The 24,918-nt window shown below is 40.1% G+C and overlaps 2 protein-coding genes across 8 annotated transcripts; one reads left to right on the plus strand and one right to left on the minus strand.

Moving 5' to 3' along the window:
• Nucleotides 1–373: 373 nt before the first annotated feature.
• On the plus strand, nucleotides 374–12,644 carry elavl3 (ELAV like neuron-specific RNA binding protein 3). Of its 6 annotated transcripts, none has more exons than XM_041956731.1 (7): nucleotides 374–382; nucleotides 7,271–7,487; nucleotides 7,579–7,682; nucleotides 9,835–9,988; nucleotides 10,111–10,339; nucleotides 11,483–11,521; nucleotides 12,296–12,644. In XM_041956731.1, exons 1-7 carry the CDS (start codon nucleotides 374–376, stop codon nucleotides 12,642–12,644), a joined length of 1,101 nt encoding a protein of 366 aa, XP_041812665.1. The 6 variants fall into 6 exon arrangements, with proteins under 6 accessions (XP_041812665.1, XP_041812666.1, XP_041812668.1 ...); XM_041956732.1 differs by having other exon boundaries at nucleotides 12,317–12,644; XM_041956730.1 differs by lacking the exon at nucleotides 374–382 and adding an exon at nucleotides 4,730–4,765 and having other exon boundaries at nucleotides 10,114–10,339; nucleotides 12,317–12,644.
• Nucleotides 12,645–18,348: 5,704 nt separating this feature from the next.
• prkcsh (protein kinase C substrate 80K-H) lies at nucleotides 18,349–24,411 on the minus strand. 2 transcript variants are annotated; one of them, XM_041957038.1, is made up of 18 exons: nucleotides 24,370–24,411; nucleotides 23,843–23,991; nucleotides 23,595–23,711; nucleotides 23,352–23,447; nucleotides 23,206–23,263; nucleotides 22,923–23,040; nucleotides 22,524–22,653; nucleotides 22,236–22,320; nucleotides 21,710–21,788; nucleotides 21,487–21,570; nucleotides 21,241–21,405; nucleotides 21,063–21,153; nucleotides 20,626–20,695; nucleotides 20,359–20,448; nucleotides 20,196–20,270; nucleotides 19,990–20,089; nucleotides 19,748–19,907; nucleotides 18,349–18,567 (listed from the first exon to the last, which is right to left on the minus strand). In XM_041957038.1, the coding sequence occupies exons 2-17, from the start codon at nucleotides 23,931–23,933 to the stop codon at nucleotides 19,761–19,763; spliced, it is 1,596 nt and encodes a 531-aa protein (XP_041812972.1). In that variant the 5' UTR covers nucleotides 23,934–23,991; nucleotides 24,370–24,411; the 3' UTR covers nucleotides 18,349–18,567; nucleotides 19,748–19,760. The 2 variants fall into 2 exon arrangements, with proteins under 2 accessions (XP_041812972.1, XP_041812971.1); XM_041957037.1 differs by having other exon boundaries at nucleotides 24,259–24,391.
• Nucleotides 24,412–24,918: the final 507 nt, after the last annotated feature.

The following is a 24,918-nucleotide window of genomic DNA, read 5'->3' on the forward strand; positions in this document are numbered from 1 at the left end:
AATTACACATAAAAACAGCAGAACCAGAACACCCTCCCCTGGACACACCCTGCTGAGGATCACTGCTTCTCTTTTTTTCTGAACCATCGCCCACGCCACTCGGAGAGAACGCTCTCCCTCATCATCATCCAGCAGAAAACCCCTTTCTCCTCATTTTCATCCTATAGGGGACACCTACAATCTCAGAGGGCTGAGATTCCCTGGTGAAGATTGTATTTTTTTCCTTTTTTTCTTTTTTTTTTCTTTTAATTTGGACTCCTGACAGAACATAAGGGCCATATAACATAAAGGCCGAAGAGCAAACAGAGACTCAGCCTTCAGCTTCAAGACCAGTGCAAAGAAGGACCTAGATTTCTTTCATTGTACGTCAAGAATGGTTACTGTACGTATGACTCTATTTCTCTTATATTTGGGAAGGAGATGCTGTAGCAGCATGTCTACATTGTATCTCATTCCCTTTATGTTGGATTTGTTGTGCACTACAATACATGTACACATGTGATGTAGCCATACACAGATTTATTTCACATCTTACTGATAAATCTTTAGCGGTGGCTAAGATAAATTCAGGTGCTCCATGTGCCCACATGCCAAAACACAGAGGAGCCTCGGGATTAGTGCCCTTTGCTTTTGTTCAATATGCAATGCCTTATCATTATAATAAGACTTACGATCGATAGTGGCAATTAGTAATCTCATACTGAGTGATGCGCCATGCCGGCTGCGCTTCAGTCTGCAGTCATCATCAGCAATGGATAAAGTCTTTATCCTGCCATTTTAGATAGCACAGCCTTTGCGTTTTTGTATCGCAGCCACTCCGACTGCCTCAATGTCGCAGCTTTGATTTTATTTCCTAAATGATGCAGGAATGAAGATTTAGGAATTCCGCAGGATTACAGTGATGGAGAGGGAGAAAGGCGTTGAGGCGCTCGGATCAGTGGGGGGAGGACTTGCTTTCTTTGCCTGGTACAGCACAAGGATGCTGGAGACGGGTTTCTGAGACAAAACATGATGCCTCGGAGGCTGAGGGCCCATCCAGTAAGGCAAAGGAAAAAAAAGGGTCGAGTCACTCCGGGAGGGGGAGGGGGAGGAGGGAAATTACGCATCCATCGGTTTGCATTGAATCAGACAAAGTCCAAATTCCTCAGGGTTCTCGTTGCGATGCAACCGAGTAAATGGGCTGGAAATCTCAGAGGCCGCGACAGTAAGGACACGCACGGACATCTCCATTTTAAGCGCCTTTTCTCCAAGTATCACATCGCATACGTACAAGATGGCCATGCTTGCATTGCGCTTGTCGGATGAAAGGAGATGTGAGCGGTGATAAATTAGCTTTGGTCTGAGCCGACGGCCGGATTGGGCGTGTCTCTACTGGACTGGAGCACCAAACGAGGGCCTTGAAGCCTCTAAAGGCCTACTCCGCTTTACCTCTTGACATGCCCTCCGGTTGCCACAGATAGTTTATTTAAGCAGACCGATTTAGACCAGACACATTTGCATGAAATTAAAGACAGGAAATAAATAAGCAGCCATGGATCAGCAGCAGGAGGATGCTGCTCGGGTACAACCTTAAAACACGTGCAAGTGTTAAAAACCCTGCTTATTATTGTGACAAAAAAAAAATCTAAACTATATTAACTTGTTAGTTTAGTTTTGGGGAACTGCCAAATTAGTAATTCGATCTGGAAGTGTATGTGCAAATAATACAAAGGCAGGCAGTTCTGTCTATGACTAACAGTAGGAAGACAAAATAAATGATTGAACACACAGAAGGAACAGGGTGTGGGAGATGGGCTTGGTGAAAAAATAGACCCATGAACAACTTTAAGATCCCGTTTCTCTGAATTTGAAAAGGTCAAAATTTTGCTCCGACAAATTATGCAAAATGGAGGCGTTGTTTCATTCATCTCAACTGTGAGGCACTTGACACATTTCCAATCCTAATTTTAGTCCCGTCTTTGTTGTACATTACCTATTGTCCCTTGCAGGCCTAGACACAATCACGCCGACAGAAGCTGTAGCTCCCCTCCACATGGTCCGCAGTCCTCCATGCCTGTACCGCAGTGCCAAGCAAATAAAAGCGTTGAGTCAGATAACCTATCCAAGGCACTTACACAATTCAAGGACAAGGGCAGCCGAGGCCCTCACTGTAAACCAGTCCGAACAGTCGTTTAATGTAAGGTTACAAATGCATTGCAAATGCAGAATTAAATGTAAATCATTTGGGCTGAGGACTGAAAAGGTTAGAGGCAATCCAGAACACTGCGATCGAAAGGCTTCGTGTTGTGTCACATTTTCACAGTTAAGACACGGCCTGTCTAACTTATATGAGGCGTTAAATGTAATTATGTTATGTAAGCGGTGATCTGACTCCTGTTGCCAATGACTTCATGTAATTATCAGCAACAAATATAAAGCCTGTTAGGAAGAAAGAGGAAGATACTTTCCATCTCCTGAGGCTGCAAAATCGATCTCTTGGACGACTTTTTTTTCATGCACCTTTTAGGCAACAGATATGTAGATATTGAATTTCATCCCACATGAACTGGCGTTGATACTAATAGATCATTTTATGAGGGTTGTGGAAAAACAGGGTTTTGTCCGGCAATATTCCTGTGTATTTATAATAGTGGCCATTCGCCTTATATGTTTGCTGTTATGACTGAGGCCATTAACAATTATGGCTCCATCACTTGCTTTTACACTGCTCGCCGAGTTAAAGCCAGTTTACCCAGCTTTGTGATTTCAGCTATCACTAAATCCAAGACTGCTAATCCTCTCATGGAAAACGATCCAAATCAGCAAACAAACATTTGGGATTGGTGATTTTTTTTAATTTGACCTATCATGGCGTTTTTTGACTTGTAGCTGGCAACTGTAACAGTCATTGTTCAGGGAGAGTCCTGCAGCCCCTGGCCACGACACAAAGCGCCACTGTTTACATTAATATTCATAGTGCTGCCATAGCCGCTGCGAGGGAGAAGAGGAGGAACGGGTGGCTCTTTTGTTTGGTCGCTTCAATACGTTTATTCAGCAAAAAGGCGCTCCGGTTCATGAATGCCTGCAGAGCTCACAAGTCTTGCCTTTTTTTTTTTTTTTTTTTTAAAAAGGGAGGGGGAGGGGGGGTAAATAAGGGAAACGCAGAAATCCAGGGATTGTGTCATGCATCTGCCATATTTAAATAACCGTATATTTGACTTCTTTCTTAATTACTCCAAGTAAAGCGTTTTCAACGATAGCAAAATGCGAAATAAAAAACGAGTCGGTGGTCTTTGCTGGCTTTACGGGCCTCCGTGGCCTCAAATGAGACCGTCCGAAAGCCACTCCCTTTTTCAGCACGCTGGATAGCGCCCCGCATGCTACAAGGACTCGCAGGACACATTTGTCTCCCCGAGCCTTTGACGTTGTCTGCTCCCATCTTATCAAAGCAGCACACACTCAGAGAGCTGAAATCTTTTAGAAATCTTTTATTCTTGGTCTGCGGAGCGGAGAATAGGATGGAGCCTCAGCGCGCGGCTGACACGAGCTGTGACTCCTGTCGTCCTGTTGTTTTACAGCTGCCACCATGATCCCTTAAGCTGCAGAGAGTGTGGCTAATGCCCTTTGTTTGGGATAATCCTGTAATCTGTGTTATTTAGAAGGCTCATTTACACTTCAGCCTTGCATTCAGTTTTGATTTATGCCTTCCAGAAAAAAAAAATCTTTATATAAGGCTTTATAATGTGGACTAGAGACAAGGTTATATATTAAAAGGAGAAATCTCTGTTGTCATCATTGTTCTAAATGTCAGCTGAAAATATCCAGGTGGATTTCTTCAGTGCTGATCTTGATCAATGATTAGCTTTGGCTAGACAAAGACAGCTTAAGTCGTAAATTGCAGGCACACAGAAAGTGAATTAAAATCTACACTAAGCCTAAGATTCCCAAACACTTAATCTCTTTGCTGGAACTGCGTGCCAAAACAAAATACTAATGATGACTTGTCACATCGCACTTTCAAAATGAATCTCTGGTGCTTCCTAATGCATTGTAGCATGTAACGTGGCAAATCTCATGATATAAACTGGGAAACATTTATCCTTCTGTACATTATAGCCTCCAGTGCTGTCCTGCATTTGGAGCAGAAATGAATTGGGAAAGCATCAGAAGACTGAGAACACAGACTAGATTTACATTTAGTCATGTAATGCTTCTGTGTTTTGTAATTTAATTGTGTACAGTGTAGGTGGTACGTGTGCTTGGCAGTGGAGGCAGGGCTCTTGTTTGCGTGCAAGTCTGGGTTCATGTGTTTGGCAGAGGAGGCAGGGTTCTTGTTTGCGTGCAAGTCTGGGACCATGTGTGGGCGATGCTGATGCAGTACATTAAATATTAAGGGAGATCTCACAGAACCCCAAAATAGAAAAAAGCAGTTTGGGACACACAGAGCTACCCTAACAACTGCAATCTTTGAGAAAATTTAAAAGCAGATTTTTAAAAGCTTATTTTATACCATGTTTCTGTCCTTATTATCTTATTAGCTAACTACAAATATGCTTAAAAAAGGGGGCAATGACAGACAACAAAAGAGCCTAAAGCTGGACTAGATACTATACTGGGTATGTTGTGATTATTAATGCAATTGTTGGCCTTCCAGCAACATCACAATGATTTATTGTGTCTTTATGTCATAGTAATTGAGTTAATGCAAACAAAACTCTAGAGCGTTTGATTTTTGTTGTTGGTATACAGTATGAAATATGACGGTCTAAAGATGAAACAATCCTCTGTGGTTTTTATCTTTTTTTTTATTTTATTTGTTTCAAATGACGTCAAAGCATGCTGCTTCCCTCGATTTCTATGTGGAAAGTCTTAATCTTGGTTGCTGCTTGTGTCAGCCAATCTCAGTGCCCAGCCCATACTCAGTGGGTCTGTGAATTATATAACTTCACACTGTTCACTGGGGATGTGTGTTCTGTCATGCTGAGGGTTATTTCAGTTGGCGAGTCAAATATGCCCTAATATGTTTTTCCTTCAAAATGCTTTTGTCATATTTAGGACACATTCAGTGGCTCATATTTCTGTTATTCAGATGCATCGCATCACAAAAAAAGGTACTAGGTTAATATTGCAATAAATACAACACATCGTATCATAATTCATAGACATGAAAAAGACAGTCAGCAGGCATTTTAGCCGTGCATCAAAATTTTGATGAAATTGTCATCTACGTTGTACCGTCTTTGTTCACAGTGTGATGTGTGTCTGAAGTATTTCATGTATTTTTAGGCTGTCTTAACTCTGTCACTGTGCTACTTTTCTCCTTGCCATTCTTATTTTGACTTACTGATATTGCCTGCATCTTAAAACATAGAAGAAAACGCCTGACCTGTATATGTGCTCCTTATAAGCACAGACACAAACACACACTGAGCTTTAAAGTAAGAAAGCCATTCAGCCATTAGAAACAATGCAGTCTTTGAGGGGCTGTTACCTGGGCAACCTGAGCGGAGGTGAGGCTCAAAGCAAGGCAGCAGGTTACAGGGACGAGGAAGAAAGGCAGGTTAGACAGACCCATTTGCAGACACAGGGAAACACATGAAATACGTATATTTGAAGGCGCAAATTTATTTTTTTGGTAATATGATGGTAACACAGAAAGAGAGCTTGTACAAATACAACAGGGTTGTGGATTTACTAAAAAGCAGTAAAATGATAAGTGACATTAATATAATTGACAAATAATAAAATCAAATAAAGCTCACCCCTCTTTCAGAAATAAAATGAGGCCAGTTATGATTTATTAGGACATACCAAAAATCTATAGGGACTAATTGTCAGGTAAATATTTCTGTTATAAATATACATGTTTCAGTGATACCTACAGTATTTCTCCATCAAGTCAGGAAACTCCCTGAATATAATTTTGAAATAACTCTGAAGGTTCATTAATTAAGTTCCTTTGTTGCTTTGGACTACACTGTAAGACCCCAAGAGCTTTAGAGGAGACTCATTTAGCCTTATTGACATTCACAACACCCACGAGTTAGAGATCTGCAACAGCTTGAACCTCCAATCTGACTGAACAATTTACATTTTAGCACTACTAGCACACTGTATATGCCTTCAAGCTGTTTATCCAAACACCTTACACTTTTGTTTGCATAAAGGGACACAGACAGTGACATGCAGCAACATGTACTGCAAACGCACAAGCAAGCTAATTTTAGTCGCACAAGACAACATGGAGAGCCTATTTCTAAACATGCATGCTTATTTTCTTTGACGAAATGTGTTTGAACAAAGTAAATGATGGTTGAACAGTCAGATGCAAATAATGATCAATTTGTGCATCATAAAATTAGAATTACACACATTACAATTGTGTGAAAACTGTTGCAGGTTTTCAGTATGTACACATAGCAGAATAGATATTTTTTCCTCATTGAAACAGTCCAACAAATCCGCATCAGCATCACACACAACAGACCTGCAACAAATTTAACTTGAATTTTTGAATGATCCAAACGAACAGAACTAGTGTTAGGAAAGGGAAAGTGGGGCAAGAAGTTTTGTTTCTGACCACACAGATGTTCCTAGAGAATCCCCTGTGGATTAAACCAAGCAACATGGTGTCGTCCAGAGCAACACAAGAGACACAAACACTGTACTGTGCACTAACCCACACCCTTACTCCACTTACAAAAATAAATGTCAGTTTACCACAAAGAAACCTGAACAAAGTCACAAGAACAAACATGTAATCCCAATTTATTTTTCTACCAAACCGTGATATTCCTTATTTAATGTCACACAAAATCCATTTAACATTGTCACTCTCCCTTTTGTCTGTCATCTCCACCCCTGCAACCCCTAAGTCCCCCAGCCTCTCACACCACCATCACTATTATCCATCTCTGTGTAATGATGTAATGGTGTTTGACCCTGGAAGAGAGTAGGGGGAGGGGAGGAGTAAGGAAAAAGGACTGTGACATCTGCAGGACCAGAGGCAGGGAGCGAGAGAGGAGGAAAGATGGGGTGAATGTGGGGGAGGGGAGGTGATAAATCAGACCTTGTATCCATCTCCATTTTAGCAATGCTGATTCCTGACCTTTCCCTCAGTGACAGTGACAAAGTGGACAGTCTGTGTGTGTGGCTGTGGGTATAGTTTATATCTGTGCATGTATTATATGCTAAATTTGAGCACATGCACATCTATGCAGCTATATCACCACTGTCTCCAACTGCGCCTTGTTATGAATTATGAATCTAACTCCACCCTCTTCCTCAGCAGATAATCAGCACCATGGAAACCCAGGTGTCCAACGGTCCAAGCGGAACAAGCCTGCCTAACGGTCCAGTCATTAGCACCAATGGCTCTACAGACGACAGCAAAACCAACCTGATCGTCAACTATCTGCCTCAGAACATGACCCAGGAGGAGTTCAAAAGTTTGTTTGGTAGCATCGGAGAGATTGAGTCTTGCAAGCTAGTCAGAGACAAGATAACAGGTATGACAGTTTGTTCACATTGAAAAAAACATTATCACTACAGCTGGTTTTCAGAACCACTGAACGACTATGGCTCTTTCTTTGTCTCCAGGTCAGAGTTTGGGATATGGCTTTGTAAACTATGTGGATCCAAATGATGCAGATAAGGCCATCAACACACTCAATGGTCTCAAACTGCAGACTAAAACAATCAAGGTGAGCAGTCCTCTACTCTCTACAATATTCAGCCTTTATATTTAGATTCTTGACTAGATGCTGTGGACAAAAAGGAAGGAATTGGAGATTTTGACAAGGGGGGTTGTTGAGAGAGGTGGTAGCAGACGTGACAGAGGGAGGGGAGGAAAATGGGGAGGAGGAGGCAGAAGGGAGCGGTGGCTAGAACAAAGAGAGCGAGAGAAAGGGTGAAAAGAGAAGGAGAGTGGAGGTCAGAAAGCAAGGGGCAGACAGCATGCAGAGGTTATTGTGATGGAAATGTAATTAGGAAGCTTGACTGTGGTGCACAAGGGTCAGTCCAGGTTACCCCATCTGCCTCCAATCTAGGCTAATTACGGGGCTTCTTTGTCCCAAAATCAGATGAGGGAAAGAGGGGGAATATTATTAAACACTACTTCCTTCCATCCCCCCGACCTGATCAAAGTAGATCAAAGACTGAGACAAACTGCAGGATTGAGAAATCGAATCTCTGAGAGAGCAGAGCAGGTGATCTTCAACAGCTGTCCATGAATAGAGACGTTAATTCTGACTAATGACTGATCAAACAAGCTACACGAAGGAAAAGTCCAGTACTGGATTTGGCTCCTTTCTGGAAAAACATGGATTTTTGTGTAATGTCATAGTACAGTTAGCACAATAGAAATTACCTCTTACTCTGAAACAGCCATGTAAAAAAAAGTGTTAAATATCATGATAATTATTATGTTATATTGTTGATCTCATGTTATGACATTCAGTAATCATTTGATGTATCAATACACAGGTTGCTCAGTCTATAATTAACTTATTATAATGCTATATCAAATTTAAAAAAAAAAAATAACTTCTCTGGTTGTAGTTTTATCTTCCTGGTTCTGCAGGCTTCAATAGAGGGGTGAGGTGGTGAGGGAGGGGGCAGCGGTACAAGGGTAGGGGGTAGCTCGGAGAGCAGAATGCCAATGACAGGATTAGAGGCCATATGGGCTTCAGGCACCATCTGTACTGTGGGAGCGACAGGGAGAGGGTTAATTATAGGGCAGCCTCTGCTCCCCGAACACAGCAACTCCCCCCTGACTCGTCCAGAACACCCTAATCACTGCACCACACAACCCTCCTGCTCATACAGTACGTTTGTGTACACAATAGACACTGGTGCTTAGTACTGATGGATGAAATCGGAACACCTGTATTCATTTGACAGATAATGTGGAAGTCCTTTTAATTTGCATCACAGCTTTCTTTAAGCTTGTGCAATAGGCAAACTCAATTTGGATGCTAGAAAACATTTCATGAACATTTATATTTGTCATACAAATGCCAAATACATATGCATACAAATTGTGTGTGTGTGTGTGTGTGTATCAACAGTGTGTGTATAAGTTGTCAAGGATCCTGCAAGTCTTGTGATGCACTTACATTGTTTGCTGTTTGCCAGTGGAGCTGTTCTCCCCCAGAGGATAGAAACAAAGGAAGGAGGCAGGACAGGGAGGGCAGCTCAGCCTATCTCAGACAACACTCACTCTGTCTCTCCATCACACACAAACACAGCACTGCCAACAATGCACTGAACTGGATTATCTATCATGCGTGTCTTAACATGCTCTCATAAATGCAAAAACAACTTTTCTTTTTATATTTTTTACAATCAATCAAATATTCCTCTCCAGTATTAGATGTAAAATGTTCAGAAAAGTAGACCAACAGAAAACCATAAGGGATATAAACACATACGCACCAAAAATGGCCATGCACTAATTAAGTCACCAGTGAATTCAGGAAAATACACCAACTAAGGCCGATGTTTTTCAGTGCAAAACAAAGTTGACACTTGGGTTTGTTAACTGATGATGGGTATCAGTTTGGGTAATGATTACAGTCATCTTAGTGTGTCTGTGACCGTCTCATTGTGCCCAAGTGTGAGCTTAAAGGCACTGATTCGACAGATAGCTAAGAGGCAGTTTGGTCTCTGCAGATGGCGAAGGAGGTAAAATCAGGGGTAAAAATTTGATTGTTTGCTGGGAACATGTTGGGAACTCAATCCAGTCACATCAGTTCTTTACAACAAGCCCCTCAAGTTGACATTTTTGTTTCTTCTCTGAGACAAATTTGTAATAATATAATACACTTATTGGCTTATTTAATTTGGTTGTTGTAGGTATCATATGCCCGGCCAAGCTCGGCTTCTATTCGGGATGCCAACCTTTACGTAAGCGGACTCCCCAAAACCATGAGCCAGAAGGACATGGAACAGCTGTTTTCCCAATACGGTCGAATCATCACATCCCGCATCTTAGTGGACCAAGTTACAGGTATAGCCTTATTTCACTTCTCATGCTGTCACTCAAACACAATTTCCCTGAATGAAAGACTGATAGGCAGCAAAAGTCCTTGATGCCAAGGTAGTTACACTGGTCTGTTTTCTTATTCGGAGCAGGCATATCACGGGGAGTGGGCTTCATCCGGTTTGACAAGCGAAACGAAGCAGAGGAGGCCATCAAGGGTCTGAATGGACAGAAGCCTTTGGGTGCCGCCGAGCCCATCACTGTCAAGTTCGCCAACAACCCCAGCCAGAAGACAGGCCAAGCCTTACTGACTCAGCTGTACCAGACTGCTGCCCGCCGCTACACGGGGCCCCTGCACCACCAGACTCAGCGCTTCAGGTACTGAACCTTTACCAACCTCACAGCGCCTGTGAGTTAATCACTAGATAGTCTGTATAAAGCGACTGTTTCAAGACCAAATCACAGGTCATCCTGCTGTGTTGCCATGCTTTAGCAAACCCAATATCCCACTATTTCACAATGACAAGTGTTAAGTGTGTCAACATTTCGTTGCTTCTGTATATGCCAAGTCTTAATGAGGTTTTTAAAAAATTATCAAACCTCAACTACAACAGTGAATAGCTAAGAGTAAATATACAGGAAAAAGCAGATGAAGTGACACACCCCAAAAGCAGCAAATGTGGTCTAGTTTACAAGGAAAATTGTGTAATCAAGAACATACAAAAATGAAAAAAAAAACCCTTTTCTGTCAATATTAACACAACATCTTTGTAAACTGTTCCTTTAAGCAACGTTATTGCTTTATACTACAGAAGGAATTGGCAATATTGCATTGTCCCTCCTTCTCACTCTTTTTCTCTGACTTTCTTTTAAACTGCAGCATGATCCCTTCACTTGGAAAGGGACCAGATCCAAATAACAGCTCAAAACCAATGTAAGAGACCAGATTTTTCCAAATACAATAAAAAACTAAAGCTAAATAAATCTTGGTTTTAGAAGATTAATACTGAACCTTTAATTTTTGCCTATACTACATAGGCATCATAAAGCTTGAACTTGCCAGATGCTGGCCACATCTACATGGGTAATTTTGAAGGTTCAAGATGTTTGAAAGTCAAAGGCCTCCAGTATTAAATATTTTCATGAAACCTCACAAACAACTGTAGATACCGTCTCAGGTTTCGATGCTCATGTAATCAGTATGGATAATTTTTTTTTAAATCAGTAGATGTGAAACGGCCTACACGGCGCAGGATTTGTTTATCTTGTATTTAAACTATTACGGGGGAATCTATTTTGAGACAACAACAAAGAACAATAAATACCAGCTGAGACACATATTCACAGGACTATTTTACTGGCCATCAGCTTGAGGTTGGATGGTTTGGGACTGCGTTGAAGTGAAGGATGCCCTCTGGAGGCCAGCTGGTGAAGGAGCAACTTGTTAACTGAAAGTCCCCCTTCCTTGTAGATCTCATAACTAACTTCTGCATACCCTTCATTCTCCCTCTTACGTTGCAGACTCGACAATTTACTAAACGCCAGCTACGGAGTAAAGAGGTAAATGCCAAAGGTGTACTTTCAAAAGCATCCATGCCAAAGTAAAACCTCAAACAAAGTGCCTGGAATACCACCTGCTGACTTCATCTCGAAATCAGATATAATGGCCATAATTCTTAATGCCCACTGCCCATTTAACCATGTTACAGAAGCAGCCCAGACAACAAAATACTATTTGTAATTGCAATAGGCAATGATGCAGCCTTCTAACAGCAGGGTATTCTGGCATGGCTTTGTTTAACCTTTTCGTTCTTTTGTTTTAATTAATAGAAATAATTTATATGTATTTATTTATGAACTAACATTTCAGTTTCAGTTGCTTTAATGTCCCCTTTTTTTCACCAGCATGGACATACCAGATTCCGTTTGCGTCTCCTCTGTTTGCTCCAGTTTGTGTATGATTTGATTCCAATTTGCTTTTCATCCCTCTCTAGGTTTCTGTGTTTTGTTCAATACTGTGATTTTTGTTGAACATTGTGATTCATGTGTTTAATTCTTCCAGAGGCTTTGGTCAGCAGAGAAAATATGCACAATGTGTGGGTGTCTGTGTCTCAGGGCACACAGTGTCATTTTCTATGAAAGCGGGTAGTTTGGAGCCACTGTGGTGCCCACACATATTTATCCACTTACTGTACAGCAGAAGGGATGGAGATGGGGTCCCCCGACTCCATACCCGACTACAGTTGTTACCATTTCTCACAGAGAAACATGCCCACAAGAGACAGTATAGAGAACTGGATGCTGTGTTGAACTTCAGAATGACACCCATGGTAGTTCTCCCACTCTCTTCCCCAGATTCTCTCCCATCACCATTGACAGCATGACTAGCCTGGCCGGAGTCAACCTTACTGGTCCAACTGGAGCCGGCTGGTGCATCTTTGTATACAACCTGTCCCCCGAGGCGGACGAAAGCGTCCTGTGGCAGCTCTTTGGGCCCTTCGGCGCCGTCACCAACGTCAAGGTCATCCGTGACTTCACCACCAATAAATGTAAGGGCTTTGGCTTTGTCACCATGACCAACTACGACGAAGCCGCCATGGCTATCGCTAGCCTTAACGGCTACCGCCTGGGTGACCGCGTGCTGCAGGTTTCCTTCAAGACCAGCAAGCAGCACAAGGCCTGAGAGAGAGGCTGCTGGCACCAGCTCCTTCGACCTGCAGGGAGAGCAACCTGAGCTCCCTGTGCCATCACTCTACATGGGCCTGGACTGAGTCTCTCTCTGACACATTCTCACACAAATTCATAATATATTATCACAAACACACACATGCAGATACACACAAACACACACACACAAAACCAAACATATCCATACACAAGCATACACAAGTCAGAGTTTCAAACAAACACACTAGTGGAGTTTTTCTTTTCTCTTTACACAACATGCTAGTCCTTCCCTATATTTGCCTGGATTGAATTAGATGGGGTACGTAGCTGGTTTGTTGGGTAGGGGCAAGAGCTATCTATTTTGGAGACAGTCTAACGAATGTGACAGAGAATGTGTACTGAGTGCTTTGATTGAATTCAGGCAAATAATGACAACTGATGAACAAAACGATCAAAAATTTAAATGAACGAATATGTGCAATTTACCCAAACTCTTACCCCACCATCTCTCCCATTATCTTGCTGGAGAGGATGTAGTCACTTTTTTACACTTGGGCATTTTGAATCAGCGATTTTTTTAGATCAAAGAAAATGAAATTAAAAAACAGTGTTCTCTTATATACGTCTATTAAAATATAACTATATATTCAATATTTAAGGTGGTTATAATAGCCGAGTATGTAAGCATTTTCTAGAAACTTTGACTACTGTTTCCTGACCTGCATTAGGTGGTGCCTAGCGTAAAGGCAGTTTCTCTATCCTATGTGAGCTTGTTAGCTCAGACCCAATAAGATTTAGGTTAACCAATGAATACTGGTCACAGAAAAGAGTAGTCCGAAGGCCATCAGAATCACTCTTTCCCTCACAGTCTCACACCGAAGAACACAATAGTACACTTACTTATCACAGAAACACAGTTCAATAACTAGAAGATATATACATATCTAGACCACAAGATCCTGTATTTGTTCTAATTTCTTACAAGCAGACTGTCTGTGAACTTAGAGCAGAGTGGCAGTGCTCCTATGGTGCCAGTGTTCATTAGTAACTCTCTGGTGGGCGAGAGCATGACGAGTGTGAGGGGAAAACCGTTTCACCAAAACACAGCCACATCAAAGGAAAATACCGGTGTTTTTACACTTTTTGCATCATATATTCATTGTACCTGTAATTTACATTATCCAAACAGACCATTTTACTTTGCATGGCTTTGCCGGGCCATGATTTGGTGTGATATCCCTTTAACTGAAAGGCCATCTGATGTCCAGAGTGCAAGAGAAAGCAAAGACGATGTGACAGACATTCACATTTATTAAGTAAGTAAGTAAGTTACTCTGAAGACAATGTTAACAACACACCCATGGACTGAACAATGGTTAAGGCAGGTCTGTAGAGAAATAACAGATGAGCAAAAACTCAAGAGCACCGGTATTATTCTTCAGTCTAGCGCACAGATAGAAGCTCCCAGAATAAATGAGGTCTGAGTTTTACCATTCAGTGGAACACACAAGCTCTACAGTGACAACATGTATAGAGCAGATTGAGGCGAGTGCAGTTCCAAATGACTGAACATTTAAAACCGACTTACGTGTCACGTGTGAGCGATGATATCTGGCAATGTTAAAATTATCATTGATCCTTTGAGGAGAAAGATTACCAGTTCCTCCAGCTTTGCCAAATGCTCCTCAGTTTCATTTAAACCCCTCTATTCTCTAAAAAGCTTCCAAGAAACTTTGAACTCCTGCCCTCTCAAAAGATGACTGTACAACATCAAGCCTGCAAATAAGTGTCATAATTATACTTCTGTGTACAACACAAAGGTATTTATTTATTTGCTTCAGATCTGTTTGGCACTACCACAAAAATAGCATTTCTCAAAATATCCCAACCCAATTGCATGAAAATTATTTATGGCACCCTGGATGAAACATTAAGGCCAACGCCAGATGAAATGTCTGTTACAGAACAGACTTAAGATTTACCGTGGGGAGAGCTAATGTCTTTCAATATCAAGACATTTGCACATGATAATAGATTAAATAAGGTCAAGTATATTCAAGACATTTTTGCTTTTGCTTTTCTAAATGACGCTGTGTTAGCCAAAGAGGACGATCTCTTTGAAAGGATTACATTAGAGATAAATCTATTTTTATACATACAAAGGAACAAGACCTTGTGCTGAATTTTTACAGATTCTTAAGCTTGGAAAAATTGGGACATCGCATGGCTTTATTTTAAACCCTCTGATCTTTGCAGAGCAAGGGGGAATAAGCATGCGGTGTATGGGTGGGGATTTAGGGAGGGGGCGAAGGAACATTGTATCTCGTACAAACTTAACCATTCAACCATATCAAAACAATTGAAACAAACTTAACAAATACAAATTCGATGTAAAAAAAAAAAAAAAAAGAAAGTTAAATTACAGTTGGGGCTACAACCTGACAGACACATCTATACTTTTGAGTGCTTAGACACACTTGCATCTCTTGTCCTGAAGTTGTGTACAGTGTTGCTTCAATGATGGTGCAGTGAAGTGAAGTTCTTTGACTTGAGAATCCCAGACAAAGCTGCAGTGAGACCAGCTCATTGCCAAGCTGAAAAACTGAATAGCTGCTTGCAAATAAAAATGGTAAACCGCAGATTCAAACAGTGATGCAGATTCATAATGAACACTGAGCATGATTCTTTATAATTAGATAGATTTGATTTTTGCCAAAGAATTGCTTTGCAAGTCAGTACCAAGAAGGATAAATTAAGACTAACTATATTATTCCCTGAGTAATTGCTGTACAAATCTATGTTATTTATTGAATAAGGACCCTCTACAATTTCAGTTATCATTTCTTTTAAATATCTAAGTTGCGCATATCAGTTTGCATTTGTAAATCCTAAAACCACTATACCAAATGCTAAAATTAAACAGTTGCAAGGAATCCTATTTGCACACATTTCATGCAGACACCGAATGATAAAAAAGGCATATCAAAAATAAATTAGGATGAATTAGTTCACCTCTCTGGAAAAATTGTATGCATCCATATAATGTATTTCCCCCAGCATTTACAGTATATCATCTGCTTTGTCTTGTGACCAGTTTAATCCTTTAAAACTACTAACATTGCACCACTTACTCTGGCATCTTTCGATCTAACTCATACTGTTTCATCCCCCAAAATACTCTGAATGATTGTTGCTTTCGTGTCCCGGGCCGACCACATAGTAAAGGACTAATCGAGCCACTTTGGGTTGAGCAATTTGCAAGAGATAACACCATTGGACTGAGCACTTGGTGAGACCAGTGATAGACGTTAGGAACAACCGAGATAACAGGCCACGTTGAACTGCAGCTGGAGTTGTTTACCCGGCCATGTCCGATGTAGTACAGTCAACCCACAAACCAAACCCACACAGCCCGAAACGACCTTTCATACACAGTCTACACAAAGACCTACACCTACAGTGAGAGTCAAGGACCATGGCAGGAAACAGTACTACACTGCTTGAGCAACAACAATAATCATTTAAAAAGACAAAAAAACTTTCCTATGGAACAGTAAGTGCAATGTGCTTTGTTTTTATATTGACTGAGAACAAATGATATATATTTTTTAAAAAAGAAATTAAACTTCACACTGAAAAGGTTTGCGGAATAGCGAAAGGAGCAAAGAGTTCAAACAAAACCATTAAAATGAACAGACTCATTAAGAAAATCAAACAAGCAATGAGAGGTCTGATCTATAAATTTCCATAATCACCTCCTCAGCCCCTAATTTGTGCTCTGACCATGCAAGCTCAAACAAACTGCATATTTGGCTGACTTAATAGAGCAATTCTCAATGACCTTGAAAGGAATACTGTCTAATATATCATCAGTTTTAGCCCATGTCAATTTCAAATATCATTTTTTCCTGTAATTTATTGATTTCATTTACATATCAAGACTCACTTGTTAAATGAGCGTATTTGTGTTGTTGATGTTGCCATAGAGAACACACATGGGTCAAAGATTATGTTTGGTTGCATTGATTGGGTACAGTTTATTTTTCTTCCATTATTTAATTAGTTGCAGTTTTTACAGTGTATGCAGATTTTAGACTTAGTTAGATTTTTTTATTTCAATCAAACTGTGTTCAATTGTGTTTGTAAAAGTCTGTGGTAGCTTTTGTTGCAACATAAAATAATTTAAACAGAAAAAATTCAAAATAGCGCCAACAAACTTGTATTATTTGGGCGACTTTAAGCTTGTAGTTTTAACTTATTGTTAACTTAAAAACTATTTATTATGATTATTATTATTGCCTCGTATAAAGTATGTTTTGTGTATATTTATGGTTTATTTCATTATATTTGCAAGTTTAAAAGATTTTAAGTTTGCCAAAATTGTGGTTACACCATTTCGTTTCTTAAAAGGGGGACAAATAGAAAAACAGCTTTAGAAGTACAATTTGGAAACGTTCTCCATAGTCAAAGAATGCACTGCTATATTTAACTAATTGAAGTGTATAAACATACATGCTGTGTGCTAGATGTTATGCCTTTACTGCCTGTGTTCTGTTTGTCTTGTTAAATGAAAATCTTTTAATTATTTAATCTAATCACAGTCTTGTTTTTTCAACCACTCGGTGAACCCCTGAGACATGGGACAGCCCCTGTAGCGAGGCTTCAGCCCATTTGAGGGTCCAGCAATTAGCCAGGAACAGAGGGGATGTCCTAGGTTTGATATGCTCACAAGATGCTTTCCTGTTTAGGCTGATGGGTTGATTTACAAAAAAAAAAATCTATTAAGGGTTCTGTTTCTGTAAAAGCATTGTAATACTGAGATCATCTGTATCAATTTCATATCAATTTGTGCCATTGAAACAAAGATGTTCTTTAGCACTGAGATGCATTTGGAAACTCAGCCATGAGCTCCAGCAAAATATAGCAGGGCTCAGAAAAGCTGCAGGAAGGTCTTCTTGGGAGCCTCTAGGGTAGTAGAGGGGTGAGTGGTCCTTCTGTTTCTCAACCAACTGTATTTTGTGTCTATTTATTTAGAAGAGGGGACGCAGTAACTTAGTGATGTTTTTCTTACATTTTCCTGGAATGGTAGAACAAATCAAAGGTGAAAATGATCAAAACAGTTCTGCTGACACCAATGTCAGTGGGAGAAACACAAAATCTCATACTTCCAAACATGACCAAATGAACAATGTCAAAATTTAACAAAGGAAAAAAATAAACCTTTCAGTTTAGTCTAGGATATTTATTACTGGGATTTCAGCTGAAGACGCTTGAAGACTTTTTCATGGAATTGTTTAATTATTTGTACTTTACATGCCAGAAAAAAATAAAGTAAAAGTTACAAATATTGAGTGATCCAACTTTTATTGACTGTCAAAACATTATTTAGCTTTATGAGCACACATATTCGAACTTTGTAATTTTCACCCTGACGTACTCACATTCACTAGGGCTGGTTTGTTGGCACATACAAAGATTGCAATTTCCTTTGATACCAACATGTTTCCTAATACTCAGTTTTTTTATGAAAGAAAAAATATATTACTACTTCACATAACTACTTGTACATGTAAATTTTCTACACAGGTCGTCATAATGTTTGGTTTACTACTACTACTATAAATATACTACTATGAATTTGGAAGCCAACAGTATTCATGAAAAGCTCAGTTTTAACAAAATGGCTACAACAGAGTTACAAAATGAACACAAGTTTGGAATATGATAAAAGGAACTTTATTTGAAAGCAATGGAATGACTACATTTAACACAAATCTGAGAAACAATAACACAATAGGGAGCAGTGGAAATTAGATGTGTAGACAACATAACTGCTCATTGGAATTTCCACAGTTTATTCTTGATTGTTAACTGAAGCCAATGTGGTGCCGCTCATGGTGTAGCAACTTCTGCAGTGACTGTGGTCCCTCAAGAACAACCTGCAAGAGCCAGTGCATACACTTATTTCAATGGCTTGTTTGATTAAATCATGACAACCTAGTTGTTAAAAGTAAGGGCAGTTTAGTTGCAATAAATCACTGTAGGATTCATTTCCAGGGACTAAGCCATTGTAACAATGGTGTATCCACTTCTTGTCATATTTCAGGGTCAGCACTTACATTTGGGTGAGATGCTGTGTGGGTTTAGGTTAATGACACATACAAACAAAATCAGCTTCTGCTTTCCCAAACCCTCTCACCTCCACACTTGCTAGAATGGGCCTAAAGTCATCTACACAATCATTATCATGGATCTGTTCAGGTATAGCCTGTCTACAATATCACCATCAATCATAAAAACCAACAGGAGAGAAGACAACATCAAATCCATCTGAAAGGTTATATAATTCATAGTAGCCTTTCATGATCCTTGTTTTTTTCAAGGGAAGCTACACCTGATATCTATTCACTCTGCAGCATCAGGGCTGGGCCTCGCAGGAAAGCGTACATATGATAGCACTATGTAACCATAGAGCAATTCTTAACCATTTTTTCCAAAAAGAGAGAATAAATCCGATACTATACTGACAGAAATCTCTGCCTTAGAGGATGGATGTAATACTGCACTATTTTCAAGTGCTGCAATACTGCAGCAAGTGTACTGATAATGCATCCAAACATACAGCTGTATGCATTTGTGTCACCCATAAACTGCATCATTAAAGTCTTACTATTCATTAAATGTTAATCCTCTATTAAAGTAGCGACAATGAACTTCAATTAAGTTGTCATTACCCTGCTCTTGCTGCAGTCCTGCTCTTCTTCTAAAGGGAGGCTGTAACTGCACAAGGGATTTTCTTCGCAACAAAATGCTGAAATGCTAAACCTTCACATTTTGCAGCTCTGACTGTTACTGATATATTACTGATATTTATTTTGCTTGAGTTAGCATCATTTAGAAATGGTGTCCAGTTGTTAACTGAAGGCGCAGTATATTTTTTGCTCAAAGGCATGACTTTTCTACAATCTTCGCCCAACTAGTGGACCAATTAAAGATCCTACTGGGAAAAAGTCCTGCAGCAGACCATACTGTATGTGCCCAACACAATACAGTGTATGACTGTCTCAATCAATCTTGAAAGTTTGTCAACAAACTCTAACAGAAAAGTTAGTTACTTACAAATCAAGTGAATCTAGAGCTCTTCGTGCCCATGATACAGTGAATCCAGGCTCTCGGGCTCCTGGCAGACAGCTGGGGTGGTGAACTCCATTAGGTACTCACATCTACTAGGCTCTGAGGTAGATGTCACAACTGTCTCCTTTCCACATGTCAACTTAACCTGAAAGACAAAGCATATCGATTTTCTCTACTTTGTTCAATGAGAAACGGTGATAGGATGAAAGATCAGGGATGACACTCACCGTGGTGGATCTGTTAGGGCCTTGCCAACAGCCTGTTCCATGTTCATACTTCATCACAGAGTGGATGTTATCCTCAGGACCTGCCCATTTCCCCCATGTTCTGCAGAAAGAAAAAGATGAAAAATATGGAATGAATCAAATGTTGACAAAAAAACAGGAAAAACCACAAAATAGTGATAAACAGCAAAAATAAAGCATTCTCTTACCCCAGGTTAGTTTCTGATCCACCAAACTTGGGTTTCTGGGATACTCTGTTGAACGGGCAAAGCCTGTAGATGTACCTGAGAACAAAATAGGAACTTAGTCTTTCAGAAGTAGGAACTTATCACAAATAATAACGAATAAATACATTTTTTCCTGTGCACATACTCGCCAGTAGTCAACTCATAACACTGGTTATAGAGGTAGGCGAACTCAGCACTGGCACCAAAGTCAAAGGAGATTTCCTTGTCAAGGTTCCTGCAGACAAAATGCAAATCCAAAATGGGATCTTTCTCTTCTACTTAGACACCAACTATGAAAGAAACTCATCCTTTGTAGCTGTTGAAAGTTAGACTGCAGTTGCGGTAACACACTCGACACTTGACTACATTATTGGAAAAGAAGCTCCCTCATATTCATATTCTTAGTACTTACTTGATCTGATCATCCACTTCTCGGAGAGCTCTCTCAGCCTCATCAAATGCATCCCTGGCTTTCTGAGCAGCTGGGAATCAAATTTACCCTTTATGTAAATTCAGTTCAAGCCCATACACGTATTCATGCATTTCCATACACACACATTAAAAAACGTCTGAGCAAATCATGCCTTCCTGTTGATGCTTTTATAAAATACAAGCAATAGACCTCAGTCATACAAAAGCAACACAGATGTTCATTACATTCCTTTGTTCTACTGATAAACAATTTATTTGTGCTACAAGAATGAGTGATGAGTTTCAAGTTAGCACATTAAAATTCAAACTAATAGGTATGCAGTCACATCTGTGCTTTTCTTCTGGTATTTTACAACGTGACTCACTTACTCATCGCTGAGGACTGGCTGAGTCACTCAGTTTTATATACACACTTACCATCAATGAGGTCCTGCGTTTGTTGGTCGAAAGGTGGCATAGTCCCCTCATCGTCATCTTTCTTTTCTTGAGTCTGTATCGTAGGAGGGCTCTGCTTATCAAACACAGATGAGAGTGACTCACTAAAATAAACTTTAGTTATCCAGCATAAGTTTGATGGAGAAACTCAGTGGGCTACCTTATAGTCCACCTCATCTGGGTCATCATCTTCATCCTCGTCATCATCCTCCTCCTCTTCCTCTGGGATGTCATCTTCAGGGTACTGCTCAGAGTCATTGTCGGGAACTGGCTCCCTAATCTCCTCCTGAGGAGTGTCCACTGGTGCTGGGGTGTCTGCATTGGCCTGATGCCAAGAAAGCCACAAATTTAGAGGAGCAGAGACTTTCACCCATAGAGGTTATGACAAGAATAATCAAGTTCTTACCTCTGATATATATTTTTCTTTGATGTTATTCCAAACAGACTCAAATGCTACTGTGTCGACTTTGTCCACTCCTCCCAACAATCCCTACACAAACCAAAGAAAGTATTGACTTTTTGATTTGTTCAGCTTCATAAGATGTGTGGCATTTTTTTACACTTGCATTTAATGGCAACTACACTAACAGCAGTGTTTTACAGGAAGGATACATGAAGAAAGCATTTACCTGAGCCTCTGCTTCCGTGAATGAACCATCTGATTCTGGGTCGAGCTCAGAATGGGACAGAAGATCAGCCACTGAGACACTGAGATAAACAAAAATACATCATTTACTGAATTGTGGTAAAAACTCTTTATATTTCTACAGGTCAGTCAATGACACCAACTACAAAAGCACTGAATTGGTGTCATACTAATGATTAGCCAAGCTGTACATTTGAAAGGCATGAACATAAAATCTTTCTCAAGTGTTCTATTCGTAGGCATTTCTTGTCCAGAAAACATACTGATCTCTATAGCATGCCATCGGGTTTTAAGTCTACTGTGTGGCAGCATTTTGGATTCCCAATACATTAGATTCAGACCAATAAGACAACTTCAAATAAATATGGTTCCAGAGTTACAGATACTGCACTTCTTCTTTACATAACTTATTTAACTTTGTTGTTAATGTCGTCCCTTGTACGTTTCAAAACACTGCAAATCTTTTCTCATTTTGGGTTCTAACAATTCTGGAGGGTGCTCATACTCACAAGCCATCTGCATCATCATCCAGTTCAAGAAACACCTCGGCCATTCTAGCTTTGTCCTTCTCCATGCGAATGAGAGCTTTTTCATCTGAAACAAAAATGAAATTTAACTTTGTGTTTCTTTATCAGTGATAATGATCCAACATATTTACACAGAGTTAGTTATGCTTTGCATTTTAACTATATGTCAGAAGTCTTGCATTAGTGAAGGTTTTTGAGTACACTATCACACTGTAATGTGATGTTCTGTACCAACAGTAGATGGTGACATTCTTTCACATTTCAATTTACCTTCCCAGGCCTTCAGATGGAGCTCTTTGGCTTCTTTCTCTGGCTGTTCTGCAGTCTCTTTTACAGTTCTAAGAGCCTCCACCCTCTCTTCCAGATCCTTCTTACTGACCTGAATATCTGCAAGTTTGGCCTGTTGAGACAAATCAAAATAATACATTTAACATTACATAAGATGTACATAACACCAGAAAACTCCTCTCTATTTATGAAACAATGGCTTAACATCTTCTCCAAAGAACATAACTCAAAAAGACAACAGGAAGGAATAACCAATGTGTGACCTCACTGTCAACCGGGAAGACTTGCCAACTTTTATTACTCTACACTGTGATAATGAATGTTGCAGAGATTTGGATCTTGCTTAGTAAACAAACACCATTTTTTTCTTGTAATTCGCACCTTCTTGTCCTCGAGACCCCTCTTGGCCTCCTGGATAAGTTGTTGTTTAAGCAGAAAGCCCTCCTTAGCAATCTCTGCCATCTTCTGCAGGCTCTCCCTCTCTTTGCGCCCCAACTCCCTGCAAAACACACATGATGCAAAAATACTCGACAAAAACAAACATTTAACATTTTCTGGAAGCTCAATGTGTATGTAAATACATGTATAGACTCTACGACAAAACCTGGCTTGTATTGTCAGGCATACAAAAATTCTTTAAATAATAATCCAAAAAAGTTCTCACCTGCATGTGTTCTGACAGGCAGCACCACTGTTGTACTCATCTGTTGTGTCACAGCAGTCTGTATAGAAAACAAAGATGTTTTAAAAAAAAATTCTGTCAGCAACACAGCTCAAAAGAAATAGTCAGCTAGGTTTTAAAATTCATACCGCAGATTCCATCATTGATGCGCGAGGAAGGGATGAAGGCTGGTCGGAAACCTGCATTGGTGCAGTGGAAGCTGCCATTTGGACAAGCAGCAGTACCTGCAAAAAAGGTGTTGTTTAATATCCAAACTCTTATACTGTCATGACCTGGAAAAGTTAGAACTATATCACTAGCTATTTTATCAAGGGGAAAAGACTGTACTGGACAGGTAGTACAAAAATCTTCAGCATGCAGGAAATAATCACCTGGCTCATCAGAGCCGTCCTGGCAATCACAGTAGTCATCATTCACTCTGTCAAAGGGAATAGTGCGGGAGCCATCCAGACAAGTAAAAGGTTTGTCTTCCTCATAGAACTGCCGTTCTTTTGATGTTGAACAGAAGAAACAAGTCAGTGGAATGACAACTTAAAACCATAGAGAACTAAGACTGAATTTTGAATCAGCTGTATAATTAATCTGTCTTATTAGCTGTAATTAAATCATTAATGCTTACTTGATAAAGGGACACCGCGAGGTCGTTGGACTTCCACCGCCGAGATTCCCACACCCAGCAGCAGCAGCAGGAGGAGGTACACGCAGGACATTATGACGGTGCAGTTCCACACTGGGTCAGAATTTTGTAAGATTTAGCGGCGCCGGAGCCTATCAATCGAAAATGTGCAGATTAATACATAAAACACACTGTTACAACTATAAACATGCCGTGACATGGTCGATAGCGTTGTAATACAAAAAACGATTGAAGTAGCATCTAAGTTATGCTTGTTCTCATGCATTTAGACAGACTTCAACGGCTTTTTGTCAGTTAGCCAAGAGCTAACAAATTAATGCTAACTAGCGAATTTAGCTAAAGCTTTAGTTTAACGCAAACCATAAACATGTAAATATCAAAATACCAAGTGTACGTACGTTATTACAACAACATAATAATAATTCTAGCAGACAACGTTAATAGCGTAAATACAGACGAAGAGAATTCGTATTTCTTCTTCTTAGAACAAGCTAATAGCTAATCATTACCGGTGATGCACTTTGGTCAATACGCCACCTAGTTCCGTAGTGACAGCGCGCATGCGTATAACACCACCCCACCTCTGTCTTGTTTCACTTTGATTGGACGACGCTTTCTTTAGCGCTTGTGATTGGCGGAAAGCCGTGGAGTGGAGGATTATGGGAATGCTTGAGGATGCAGCCATCTCATGCCAGTGACAAACAGGTGCGGGTAGAATAAGTAACTGTTTAAACCGTTATTTTTTGATGATATTAAATAGCAACGTTTGACAAACAAGTAAATAACGTCCCAATCGATAGATATTTCTTGAAATCCTTACATGCTCTGCGAACATATGTTATTTTTGTGCCATGTACATAACGTTAACTTGTTAGACTGGTCAGTTTTAAAAACAGGAGTGTGCATGAGGGCACAAACTAGAGCATGTTATGAGCCCCAATACAACTAATTTAGACACAACAGAGCAGTAAAGCTAAAAACTAGGTTCAGAGCTCCTAAGGACCAAGAGAAGTTGTCTGAAACATTCAGTTACAATGATTACAGTTTTGCTATTCTTG

Source organism: Chelmon rostratus, chromosome 17 (genome assembly GCF_017976325.1).
Source record: "Chelmon rostratus isolate fCheRos1 chromosome 17, fCheRos1.pri, whole genome shotgun sequence".
Taxonomy (NCBI): Eukaryota; Metazoa; Chordata; class Actinopteri; order Chaetodontiformes; family Chaetodontidae; genus Chelmon; species Chelmon rostratus.

What these genes read in the sequence shown, in the direction of transcription:
- prkcsh (XM_041957038.1), bottom strand. Translation starts at nt 23,933, where the DNA reads ATGTCCTGCGTGTACCTCCTCCTGCTGCTGCTGCTGGGTGTGGGAATC. An exon ending in AAGAAAAATATATATCAGAG is followed by an intron (nt 21,406 to 21,486) that starts GTAAGAACTTGA and finishes TCTTGGCATCAG; the next exon opens with GCCAATGCAGACACCCCAGC. An exon ending in GGATCAGAAACTAACCTGGG is followed by an intron (nt 20,090 to 20,195) that starts GTAAGAGAATGC and finishes TTCTTTCTGCAG; the next exon opens with AACATGGGGGAAATGGGCAG.
- elavl3 (XM_041956730.1), top strand. Translation starts at nt 4,730, where the DNA reads ATGAAATATGACGGTCTAAAGATGAAACAATCCTCT. An exon ending in TAAAGATGAAACAATCCTCT is followed by an intron (nt 4,766 to 7,270) that starts GTGGTTTTTATC and finishes CTTCCTCAGCAG; the next exon opens with ATAATCAGCACCATGGAAAC. An exon ending in CACCAGACTCAGCGCTTCAG is followed by an intron (nt 10,340 to 11,482) that starts GTACTGAACCTT and finishes CTTACGTTGCAG; the next exon opens with ACTCGACAATTTACTAAACG.